This window comes from Myotis nattereri, assembly GCF_964212035.1.
Source record: "Myotis nattereri genome assembly, chromosome: 4".
Taxonomy (NCBI): Eukaryota; Metazoa; Chordata; class Mammalia; order Chiroptera; family Vespertilionidae; genus Myotis; species Myotis nattereri.
In genome coordinates, this window is record NC_138079.1 from 82915835 (window position 1) to 82928658 (window position 12824).

A 12824-nucleotide genomic window follows, 5' to 3' on the forward strand; every position below is an offset into this window, starting at 1 on the left:
GGGCAGAGGCGCGGGACAGCTGGCCTGTGTCCCCACACTGGGCCCGGGGCCCAGCCGGAGGGGCGGGGGCCTGGCCACTCAGGACTTGGCTAGGACTGGATTTTTGGCCGGGCTGCAGGGCCCTCCCTCCTGCTTCCTCTCCCGAGGGCTGTCCTGGCAGAGGCCCCCCTCACACTTTCTGGCGGGAACGGGGCCAGCAGTGAGAGAACAGCCACAGAGGGAAAGCGGGAGAGAGATGGGGAAAACTGCGTGTGTGTGTGTGTGTGTGTGTGTGTGTGTGTGTATGCGCACGCGTGAGCGACTATGTGTTTTAAGGAAAAAAGCCCACAGTCCAGTCCACTCAGACCCAGCCTGGGAGGATTGTGAGCCGGCCTTTCGTAATTGCCCCCCTCCCTGCGGCCCCCTCCCCCAGGCCTCCCCCTGCTCAGGCCCTCCTGCCCGCCCTCTCTCCCTCCCTTCTTCCCTCGCAGCCGAGGAGGCAGCAATTACGCTTTGGGGATAAAACGAGGCGCGGAGAGCAGGCTGGGCATTTCTCCCTGAGATGGCGGGTCCGACAGCTACAGCCCTGTGGCCTGGAGTCCTCCTGCTCCTGCTGTCCATCATCCACCCCTCGCAGCCTGGAGGTAGGCCTCACCCTGTTCCCGGAGCCGCCCGCAGCCCTCCATCCTCCCAGCCAGGTGTCTGGGCTAATAGATGAGAGGGTGCCCTTCACCCCCAGCATCCTCCAGGGTTCCTCGGCAGGAGCCTGGCAGTCACTGGATCCTTGGAGCTGCCCTTCCCAGGACCCAGCCCATGCTGAGGGAAACCTGTCACATAGATACCCCGCGATTTGGGATGGTCCCCAGAGTGTCCGGGGTCTGCTGCCCTGGGTGGAGGGAGGGCCCCCTGCTCCGTCCCTCGTGCTCTCCCAGTGGGGTGTTGGACGCATGCTGGGGAAGGACCGTTCCCATTGGGTCTGCAGGCACCTGCAGTTTGCACACCTGCGGACCCAGCCCAGTGGCACACATGCCCTGCGGGTAGAGGACCTGAACTAGAGAGCAGCCAAAGTGACCGGTGTGGCTTCAGCAGGTTCCTTGTCCCCTGGGAAGGCAGGGACCCCTCTGAGGAAGGTCAGGGTTAGTTGATTCTGGAGTTGTGGTTGGAAAACTGCTACTGTGGTCTGTCCCTGGTGAGAAGGACTGGGACTTCTGAGTGTGTGTGTGTGAAGTATGTGTGTGCGTGCGCACGTGCATACACATGCATACATGAATGAGTGTGTTGCATGCTCTTGCACAGGTGGGCATGGGTGTGTATGCCAAATATCTCATCAAATAGTGGAGAAGGTTTCCGGGATAAATGTCTGTTCACAAGTTCATCCTTGGACAGGTGTGTGTGTGTGTGTGTGTGTGTGTGTGTATTTGTGTGTTTGGGGGGAGGAAGGTTGTAGGGTATGTGAAAGTGCCTGTTGGCATAGGCAAAGGTCTGCCACCTGACAGGCTTATACACATGGGAGATCTGGTATCCAGGTGTGCATGTGAATGTGTATGTGAGTGTGTGTGTGTGTGTGTGTGTGTGTGTGTGTGTGTGTAACACAAGGAGGACAGGGAAGCTGGGTAAAGTGTCCATCTCCTGGCAGAGGGAGTGTGGCCATGGCAGAGGCTGGAGTAGACCTCAGGGCAGTCCTGGACCATCTAGGGTGTGCCCTGCACAGGTCCCAAGGGTATCCCTGTGGGGCTGCTACACACCCTGGGGGACCCTGGGAATGACCCACCCGCCTTGGTGCTCCTGGCTCTGGGAAAAGGGAAGTGAAGGTTCACAAGGCATTTGGTAGGGTGTGCTGCGGGGGGGTAAGGTTCCTGTGCGAGTCCTCCTTGCCATGAGAACCAGACCTTCAGTGGGGACCGGCACGGGAGTTGCACAGGGTGGAGCAGGGCCAGGCAGGAGGGCTGGAGTGGGGGACCGGGGAGGAGCGGCAGCTGTTTCCGTGAGATTGACTTTCTGGACCAGCACTGCTGGGAATAGGCGCTTCCTGCACAGAGGTCACCAGCTCTGGGACCTGAACGGGGCTCCATCAGGTGGAGCCCAGCAGGGGGGAGCGAGACAGCCCAGAGGACCTGCCACCCAGCTGCCTGAGAGCAGCAGCTCTGGACCTGTCTGGGCCTCCCCTCTCCAAGGTGTGGCCCCTGAACACCTGCCTGCCTTCCCAGAGCTCCCGCCTAGAGCGAGGCAGTTAATCCCCACAGGATCACCTTAACCCTGAGGGTTACCAATTACTGTCTTCACTTTACGATTGGGGAACTTGAGGTTCAGACAGGCTGAAGCAGTCCCAGGGGCTTTAGTACCAGCCAGCTCTCTGCCCCGGGCCAAAGGATGAGGGGGCGGGGGCCGGGGGGCCAGGCAACACTTGGGAAAGATCCAGCCTGGGACTGAGCCCTCTAGGGTGGGCACGCCCTAGGGCAGCACGCACCTTCTCCTGGTCCCCTCAGTGGCACTGCGAAATGCTCCGCTGGCCTTGTTCTTTCCTTGCAAACATAAATCACAGCTCTGTCCCAGGTGGTGGAGGACTGGGTCCAAATAAGGGCTGTGTAAATTGATGAGGTACTCAGGGGCTTGTGCCCAGAGCCTACCAAAAGCTAGAGAGGTAGAGCAATAGGGAGGCTGGACACACACACACACACACACAGCCATCGCACTCTGGCTGCCCTGGGGGAGCCCAGCTTCCCCCCACCCCAAGACAGTGTCACCCCACGAGATCCAAAGAACCACGTTGTCAGTGGAGGCAAGAAAGAGAGGCTCCCCAGGATGGCTGTGCAATGGGAAGGGTTGTCTAGACCCAGTTAGGATGGGTCAAAAGCAACTTTGAAGTCCAGCTGTCCTAGACCCCCAATACTATTTAAAGCGAGAGGGGAGTGGGGAGAAAAGAAAAAGAAATCAGGCATCTCCCCATCCCCCAGAAATATTATCACTTTTTTTCTGATTCCAGGACTGGGGACAATCTGGAAGAGGGTTTTCTTTTTTTGGGGGGTGGGGGGTGAGAGGGGTTTTCAACCTTGGCCTCACATTGGAGTTACCCAGGGAACTAAGAACAATTCTGATGTGGAGGTCCCACCCAAGAATTCCTGCTTTGTTTGGTCCGTGGAGGGACCCTGACACAGAGGCTTTGTCAAGGGTGACTTTAGTGAGCCTCCTGGGCCCAGGAGCTCTGGCTCAGGGGTTAATCCTGCTCTCTGTGTCCACTAAGGCCAAGGCAGGAGGGCAGACGTGCCCAGCGAGGGATCGAGTCACCCACTGGAGGACAGATGGTTTTTGAAAAGCCCTTGGCAGCCCTTCTCCATGCCAACAACAAACAGCTTCGTGTGGTCTTATCTGCTCCCCAGGTTGGCCCTCTGGACTCGGGCTTGGCAAAGCCCCTACCGAGGACCGCGGGCTCACTGCTTGCTCCCAAACAACCTTCTCCCAGATCTTGGAACTTGGAGCCCAGGGCCCAGACAGAAGGCCCCGCATGCGACTGGGTTCAGCTGTAGGTCCCAGGCCAGGCACTCAATTTCACTGGCTCTTGGTTTCCCTGGCTGTAAAATGGGGAGAAACCTCCCTGCCCCACTATCTCCTAGGGCTGGTGGGTGGCTCCAGCAATGAAACAACTGCCAAGAATGTATCAAGGAAGAGGACTGTGGAAATGTGAATTTTTAAAACGATGTATCTTCTTATTCAGAATTTGCCAACTTGAGCTGCTCAACCCTTGTAATTCGTGCAGTTATAAGCTTTAATTTCCCTCCTGCTCTTCATGCCATGGTTTGTCTAGTGGGGAGCAGAGTTCAATGGTGCAGAAAGCAGACGGGACGAAGGCAGGGGGTGCCTGGAGGAGACCCAGGAAACCGAGGAAGGCTTCACAGCAGAAGTGACATTTGAGTTAGACCTTTAAAGAAAGGTCAGTGTGTGGGGAGCTATCCTGAGATGACAGGTGAGCCTCGGTCTATAGGGCTGTGGAGGCAGAATTAGAGAGATCGCTGGGCAGAGTCTATCTTGATAGGAGGAAGATCTCTCTGCAGGTAGAGCTGACAGCGTCAGAGGTGGTGATGTCCCTGTCACTGGAGGCGTGCAAGCAGGAGCACCAGGGGATGCTTGCAGAAGGAACTTCAGCCCAGGCCCGAAGACCGTTATGATCCCTGACAGTCTAGGATCATGATTCTAAGATGCAAGAGACGAGTTCACCCTGGACTGGCCGGTGAAACAAGCCAAACCCACATAAAATAAGACAAGCGCGCTGCCGGCCAGCTGCTTTGGGCCAGCTCAGCAATGAGAGTCAAAGGCTGAGAGAAGGCAGGAGGGAGACTCTGAGCTCAGCCTTGGTGGAAGGGTAGGACTTGGGGAGAGGAGACGGCATTTCTGGCAGGAAGGGTGGCTGCTGCCCTTTTGAAGGCCCTCCTGTCTTATAGTCTCACCTCTCCTGCACTTGAAGAGAGAAGGCAGGGCAGGGCACCCTTTACACCCACTAAGTCTTCTCCATTTCCTCAGGGCAAAATGGGGATCAAAATCCACAGCTCCCCAGGCTGTGATGGTTCAGGCACGGAGTTTGGCACGTGCTGTTGGGATTTGAATCATGGGGGTGGGGAGTGGGAAGAGGAGATGGGGAGGCGCTGGGGAGAGAGGAAGCAGAGGAGGAGCTGGCAGGCCCGGGAGGGGCTTGGTCACAAGCGGGTGTGGGAGAGCAGAACCCCAAGAGAGGAAGTAGGGGGGTCAGCCAGGCCCAAGGTGGGAGACCCCCGGTTTGGTTGGGGATAGAACAGGATGAATCCAGAGCCACAGGCAGCATCCTTGCCTCCCCTCCACCTAATTCACACATCATTTATTGGACATGTCCTGTTTACCCGACCCCAAGCCGTGTGCTGCGCAGCGAAGTGGAGACAAGGGGTCACCATCTTTTGTTTGGGCTGTTACCGTGTGCCAGGTCCAGGGCAGGACGGCGCTCTTACTGAACCTGCTGACGAGTTGCAACCACTTTGCGAGGCAGCAGTTATCAGCCCCACCTGGCTGAAAGGGAAGTTGAGGCTCAGAGGGGTTAAGTGACTTGCCCAAGGTCACACAGATGTGGCATAGCCAGGAGTAGAGGCAGATGGGTCCTTCCTGAGCCCCTTGTTCCCTCCATCCCCGGCCCTGCTCCTGCCATCGCTCTGGAGCTGGACAGGAGGGAGAGAGGCCGAGGCAGAGAAAGGCCTGGGGCTCACCAGGGTAGGGCACATAAGAAACAGTGCTCAGAGCTGGAGACCAGAGCCAGGGACGGCATCAAAGGCTCAAGACAGGCCATGTGCGTGCTTGGCAACACATGACAGGGCCAAAGCACTCATTCCCAGCCGGCCCACCCTCCTCAGGCCACCACTTTGAGCCCCTGAGGCTTTGACCAGATTGCTCACACGCTCTAGGCCTGGATTGCAGTTCCTGGGGGACCGCAGGCCCTGGGGGAGGGGGATGGCGCCAGGACTTTGGCACGGAGTGGCTGTGACAGCTTGGCATCCCCTACCCTGCCGGGCTGGGACTAAGGCTGACAGGGCTCTGGGGCCAACAGGCCCAGCTGTGCAGCATCACCAGGCCACGAGGCCAGATGTCTGTCCATGAGGCCTCTGGTCATACTGCAGAACTGACCGACACTGTCCGCCAGCCCTGCCCGTGCCCTTTTCAGTGGGGTGGTGCTGGAGATGAGGCATTGGCAAGGTGGCTTGTCAGGGTTGGGGCCATTCTGTGGTGGTGGAGTTAGGGCCTGGTCTGCACCAGGATCATCTGTTGCCATGACCAGGCGTGGGTCTGGGCCCAGCACCACAGCGTTCCCCAGTGAGTGTTTCGCCCGGCGGTGGGGACTGAACTCGTGATCTTGGCTGGGCAGACAGCCCCTGGGCTGGCCAGTGAACTCGCCTTCCTTAGGAAACTATTCACTTTGCTCATTCATGGTGTCCCCCTCTGGGGCCCGGCGCCTCCTAAGACAGCCCTGTGTCAGACAGCCAGAACCCCACCCATCCACTGTTGCCCAGTGGCTGAGGACGCTGACCTCACGCAGTCCTATCAGTGTGGGAATGGCTGCATTTTTACTGGCAGCGGCCGCATTTCCTTACCGCTTACTTACAGCTCGGCCACAACCCTGGCCCCGTCCCATGCTGCTCAGGGCTGGAGACAGTTGGCTGCCCATCGAAAGGCGCTCAGACCCAGCCTCATGCCAGGCCCTCTCCAGGGAGAGGAATTGCCTGAGTTTTAATCCAGGCTCCCTTTCCAGCTGTGTGACCCCAGGCACATCCCTCAACTTCGTTGAGCCTGATTTCACATCTGTTAAAATGTAAATAATAATCCTAGCCCTTCCCACTTCACAGAGCATAAATGGGGAAAAAAATGCTTCAAAAACAAAAATTGCTTTGCAGATTTCCAACAACATCACTATTCTCGTCATCATCATCATCACATTGTTACCATGTTTTTATTAGCTCTGGCTAATAGAGGATTCTACCTACTTCCTTCCAGGGGTCCCAGGAGCTATTCCTGGAGGACTTCCTGGAGGACTTCCCGGAGGACTTCCCGGAGGAGGCTTTTTCCCAGGTAATGTACATGAAACTTCCCTCTACCCAGGGGAGGAAGCTTGTGAGTACATCCGTGAGAGATGCACATTGCGGAAGGGAAGAACATTGTCATGCCTACCACAGAAGATCCACAAGTCCCCGCTACTTAGAAAAGCAGTTTGCGTGACACTGTCTTACCACTAGCGAGAGCATAAATCTTCTGAAAGATGAAACAATGCTTTCGAGGCTATAGGAAAGTGAGTGCTTTCACGCACTCCTGCCATTCACAGTCTTCCAACCATTAACCCCACTTTGGAAATCCACTTAGAGGAAATAACTGAAGAGGAAAAGAATGATCTTCAATGAGGTTCATAGGTGCGGTGTTTGCAAAACTGTAAAGCAAGAAACCCACCTGACTGGAGGGTGCGATTAAGTAAACTCGGAAATATTACCCAGTTACTAAAAAGTGTGGGTATGTTATCTGTTGTGCAATATGGTGACATGTTTTTCAAGTAAAAACAACATAAAAGCCACGACCATGTGTAGGTGGAGACTGGGAGGCCCCCCCCCAAAAGAAAATGGGGAGTCCTAACAGGTTTGGCTCAGTGGATAGAGCGTCGGCCTGTGGACTGAAGGGTCCCGGGTTTGATTCCGGTCAAGGGCATGTACCTGGGTTGCGGGCACATCCCCAGTAGGAGATGTGCAGGAGGCAGCTGATCAATGTTTCTCTCCCATCGATATTTCTAACTCTCTATCCCTCTCCCTTCCTCTCTGTAAAAAACTCAATAAAATATATTTTAAAAGATGGGGAAAATGTCGGAGCAATGCCATTTAGAAAAAAGCATAATGTTTTAAAGTAGATTGAAAGATCAAAGTCATATTTTTAATACTTAAGAAGCATTGGAGTGTTCCGAACTGACATGGAAGTGAGGGCAGCTGCCAGCACACTCTCAGGCACAAACTAACACAGGGCTATGGGCCCTATGAGACAAATGAGGAAATTGAGGTTCGCAAAAGTTAAGTCTTGCCTGAGGTGGTGTAGCTAGGCAGTGATGGATTTGACCGTGGGTTGATGGGTGGCTTTCTGGCAGGGGCACTGATCTGACAGGGGCACTGATGTTTCTCTCTCCCACCCCCCACCCCCACCCCCCCCCATCCCCCTAGGGACTGGTATCGGAGGCCTGGGAGGAGGAGGTGAGTGCAGAAACCAAATCTATTTCCTCACTGATGGGGTCTAAGTGTCACTCTAGCCCACACAGGTCCTTAAACCTCAGAACCCCAGAAAGTCCAAGCATCAAGGGTCTCTTGTTTTATAGACCAAGTGCCTCTTGGGGAGAGACTTGTCTGAGAACTGGAACCCACTGACCTCCAAGCCCCTCCCCCAGGCTTTCTCCCTGGTGGCCCCCGCCTTCTCCCGCTTTCTTTTGATTCTCCGCACATCCCTAAAATGCTGGCTGAGCAGGAGTCCTTGTTTCCTCAGAGGCTCTGAGAAACTGAGTCTGAGAGTAAAAACCACAAATCTGGGCTGGAGCTGGGCTTCCCACCAGACGTCTAGACCCTGGGCTCCCAGCAGCTCCCTGTCCGAAGGGAGGGCTGCTCCTGACAGCCCTTCTAGGACTTGGAGAGTAAGACCCCACAGTGCTCTTGCTTTGCCCTGAGGGTATAAGACAGGGGTGCTGGGGCTCCCCATTCACTGCCATCTCTTCCCTCTGCAGGGCTGGGGCCTGGAGGCAAACCGCCCAAGCCAGGTAAGACCTGAGGTCATAGGGTGCTGAGCGTGGGCCAGGGGGCAGGGGAGGGGAGAGCCTACCTAGCAAGGGCAAGAGGCAGGAAGGAAGTGGTGGGTGGTACCATCCTCCGGTATGTGCAGGCCGGGGCCGGAGTCCGGGACAGGAAGCTGGCAGCAGCTTCTGCGAGGAGTGTCCAGCATCTATTCTACAAGGGCCTCTGTGCCCAGCTGCCCTGTCCCCTATGCACATGGCCTCAGAAGCACAGCCCTGGTGCTCAGGACAAAGGGAGGGCTTGATGTTCCAGAGGCCACCATGCTGTGAATGTCACTCTGGGACTCAGACACAGAGGGTAGGCTCCAGACCCCACCTGATGGTCCCTTGACTCAGACCAAGCCCTCTCTAACCCCAGGCCTCTCTAACTCCATACCCCTGACTCTTGATGACAATCTGAGCCCTTGTCCTGGTGCCAGGCTGAACCCTGACTCCAGACCAAGCCCGAAACTAAACCCCAGGTTGGACCCTGACTCTGGCCCCAGATGAGGATCCTCCTTGATCCCAGGCCCCTTCTGGCTGTCCAGACTGTGGAGTTTTCCAGGAAGGAGATGTGACTAGACCAGTGGTTGGCAAACTGCGGCTCGCGAGCCGCATGAGGCTCTTTGGCCCCTTGAGTGTGGCTCTTCCTAAGCCTTAGGAGTAACCTAATTAAGTTAATAACAATGAACCTACCTATATAGTTTAAGTTTAAAAATACTTGGCTCTCAAAAGAAATTTCAATCGTTGTGCTGTTGATATTTGGCTCTGTTGACTAATGAGTTTGCCAACCACTGGACTAGACTGTCCTGGCCCTGCCGAATCTGACACCAGGGTCTACCACCAGTTCCAAAGAACACACCCCCAGGAAAGAGGGAGGGCGTGTCCCTCCAGGAAGCACTGGTGGACAAGGAGCAGGTGGAGGAAGTGGTGTCTCTGTCCAGATGTGTGACCCCACTGGCGTGAGATACTCCACATGGGGCCTTGCCCCCCCACCCTGCTCTGTGTCTCCCTGGCTCTGAAGCCGAGGCTCCAGGACAGTTTGGGTGTCCAGCAGCTCTTACGAAACCCGCTGCTGGATGATCCAATTGCAGATGAATCTGCAAGACCCAGAGTCCCCCCTCCCTGCCAGCCCATCTGGGTTGTGAAACATCAGGGCTGGGCTGGGCCAGGGGGAGGCAGAAGGACAGGAAGCCAGGGGAAGGGGTTCCTGGGATTTGGGGGTCGACGAGGCCGGAGCCCTTGGAATTCACTGCTGATCCTGCCAGAACCTGCCTCCTGCCTCCTGGGAGGGACCTTCACAGGGTCTCTGCTGGTAGAAAGAATGTCGAGAAGGACTAGATAAGCCAAGATGTGGAAACAGGTCTGTGCTTAGCCGAGAAGAACCAAATTGTGGAGGTTGTGACACATGGCAGATTGTGATTAGACCTAGGAGGGGAGACTGAGAAAACTGCAGAGAGCCCCATAACGGGTGGCCGCTAAAGTGAAGCTTTTATTAATGATCTAGTTTAGACTTCCGAAAGCACTCTCAGGGCAGGGTGAAGGAGTAGACCCCCAAAAAGTCAGGGTGTCTCCTCCTGATGAAAAGGGGCTGGATCCCACAACCTCCCTGAGGTCATCGGGACTCAGCTACAAAAGTCCGGACAAAGCCACAGCCCCCCTCCTTCCCTCGGCAGCTCCTCACTTCCATCCGGCCCAGGGGGGTGTCCGGGCCTGCCCAGGCAAGATGGAACGGGGCATGGGCAGTGTGTGTCATGCTTAGGAACAATTAATCCCTTGGCAAGTGGAGGGTGGGTGGCCTGGCAGCTGCTCCATGTGGGCCTCAGCGCGCTGGCCCTGCCTGGGCTCTCAGTGGGGGACCAGGCAGCTGGGAGCCAGCAACACCCACACCCTGAGCACCAGCTGGAGGCCAGCCACCCACACGAGAGGACTGGAAGGAATGGGCCACACCCACTGGACACCCTGGCATATTGCACACACTAGGTGCTTTATGCTCATGATCTTACTGGTCCCAGGAAGGGCAGGGACACAACGACCATTTCTAGGTGGGGAAACTGAGTCTCAGAAAGGTGAAGAGACGCATGGGGTCAGCAGGAGTAGCAGCATTTGAATCCAGAGCTCTCTGATTCCAGGATGCGAGAGGGTTGGGCTGGCCAGGCCCCTGGGCTCCCTGCTGTGGCCAGCACCTCACCCCTCCTTTCCTCCTTTCCAGGGGCTGGACTCCTTGGGGGATTTGGACCAGGTGAGTCCAAAGGAAGGAGGGTAAACAGGAGAGGGGCTGGTCATGCTGGAGGGCGGCCTGGGGACCAGGCACCTAGGGAGGAGGCTGGGAAGGGACAGATGGCTCCAGAGAGGTTGCCTGCTCCCACCCCCACCTGTCCCAGCCTCTTGTCACTTCCTGTTCAGTTCCCATCTTCTCTTCCAGCCCCTCTGTGCTCAGGAAAGGTCCCAGCCCTGTTGGAGCTCAGGAAACAGGCCTGGCTTGAAAGAAGCCCCAGTCAGAGCTGGGGAGGGGCAGGGCCCACAGTGCTGGGAAGTGAACTCCCTGCCCCCAGGCCAGGCCTGACCCACACCAGGCATGCCTGGGAGGGAGACCAGCCAGAGATAGACACCCATCTTACAGAGGGCTGGCTGAGCTGCAGGTGGGGCCAACTCACACAAGTAGGAAATAAGTGGGGGGAAGGGAGACCACACCCAGAGAGAGCCAGGTAGACTCCCCAAGCTTGGCAGTCCCCCATGTTTGGGGTCAGTCCCTAGAGAGGGCTTCCCTGCACTCAGGACCCTGGCAGCCAGGCAGCCAGACTGGTGCTTGCAGGAGAGAGTCTCACGTAATTGGAAACAAACCCGGCACGCTTGTGAACTCCAACCTGATTGCCCATCCGTCCTGGCCAACGCCTGGAATGTCTCCTGGAGGGGGAGAAGGAGCGATTGGGCCCAGATGTGAGAAGGAGAGAGCCAGAGGGACCATTTGACTTCTCATAAACATTTTAGCATCCGTCTGAAATCGAGGAGGCTCCTGGACTGCAGGCAGGCTGGATGGACACATAGACAGATGCTGGGAACTGGAGGGTCTCCAGATACAAGGGAGAGGGAATGGGCTGAGCCAGGAGACACCTGCAAGGAAGTAGAAGAGAGGTCTGGGTTGGGGGCTAATGTGGGAGCCGGGCAGGGCCTGGCCTGGGTCAGGTCTTGCTGACAGACTCTACTCAGCTTCCACCCTCAGAGAAAGCCCTGCTCAGTCTCCCATTTGTTGGCAGGCCTTCTAGGGGAAGCAAGGCCTGGCTAGGTGCATTATGGGGCGGGGGGGGGGGGGGATGGTCAATACAATTACATCTACATGGCACATAGTAGCTGGTCACTAAATGGGAGCTGCTGTTTTATCAAGATCAGCCCCTGAGCACCAAAGGCTCGAGTCCAGCTTGGGGTCTGAGTGGCTGCACAGACCACAGCCCTGCCTGGCTCCTGCCTGCCCATCATGAGACCCTTCCCACCCAGGATCCAGGAATGATGCCCACACACCAGTCTCTCGTCTCCTCACTGGCTCTGTCTCCTTCTCCCTACAGGTGCTGGAGGGCTCCCAGGAGGGGCAGGTTAGTATTGACACCCAAGCAAGACGCCCATTTGGGGCCAGAGCCAAGCCCAGGGTGTCTGCTGGTATGTGGGCCAGGCCAGCCCTGGGCGCTGGTGTGAGGGTGATGCTGAGACCACTTGCCCTAAGCAGCTGCCCAGGACACAAGGAAGTAACCGCTGCGTCCTGAGTGCTAGTATGATGGAGTGCCAAGAGGCTGCAGGGGCCAGTGGAGCCCAGAGGAGTTGCTCAACTCGGCAGGGTGTCAGGAAGACTTCCTGGAGGAGGGGGTGTGGAAGTTTGATCCCAAGAGAGCCTGCAGCTTTGTCAGGCTGAGTAGAACCATCTGGCACATGTTGCTCTCCAACACTGATCCTGGTCCTGGGGACAGAGGCCGCTGCTTGGCGTGGAAGTCCTGCAGAGAATAGGAGAGCCACCTCAATGTGCCTCCTGGGCAGGGCTGGTTGGGCTCAGGGCCTCACCCTGTCCTCCCCTCCACAGGGCTCGGCGCCTTTCCTGGGGGCGCCTTCCCGGGGGCTCTACCGCCTGGGGTTAGCGCTTCTGCAGCCTATAAAGCTGCAGCCAAAGCTGGTGAGTGTGACGGTTTGGGACATGCCATAGTACAGACCCTCTCGCCTCCGTGGGCTCTCCGCTTTGCAAAGAACATTTCCTGGGAGGCAGGCGGGATCCTCATCTCTAATCTTCTGGCTCAGAGAGGCAACCAGTCCCCAAGGGAGGTGGTGGCATGATCAGATATCATCTCTGGGCTGTCCACATGCACCAGGTCCCTCCCACCTCCCACTGCTCCTTGCATGACTCCTCGCCTCTCCCACTCCTGGCTCTGTAGGTGCTGGGCTTGGCGGTGCTGGTGGTGTCGGCGGGCTTGGTGTTGGCGGGCTTGGTGTCGGTGGACTTGGTGGTGTCGGTGGACTCGGTGGCTTAGGAGTGTCTACAGGTATGGCGGCTAACCCTGAGTTG

The 12824-nt window shown here is 56.9% G+C and overlaps 1 protein-coding gene across 1 annotated transcript in view; it reads left to right on the plus strand.

Annotated features, from left to right (window-relative positions):
- Nucleotides 1-541: 541 nt before the first annotated feature.
- Nucleotides 542-12824, plus strand: part of ELN (elastin) — a gene marked incomplete at its 5' end in the record, with an annotated part of 31708 nt that continues 19425 nt past the window's right edge. The window contains 8 exon segments of the mRNA XM_081090502.1: nt 542-623; nt 6484-6558; nt 7683-7712; nt 8234-8266; nt 10491-10520; nt 11842-11868; nt 12348-12437; nt 12694-12801. Coding sequence (XP_080946628.1) covers nt 542-623; nt 6484-6558; nt 7683-7712; nt 8234-8266; nt 10491-10520; nt 11842-11868; nt 12348-12437; nt 12694-12801 — 475 coding nt within the window.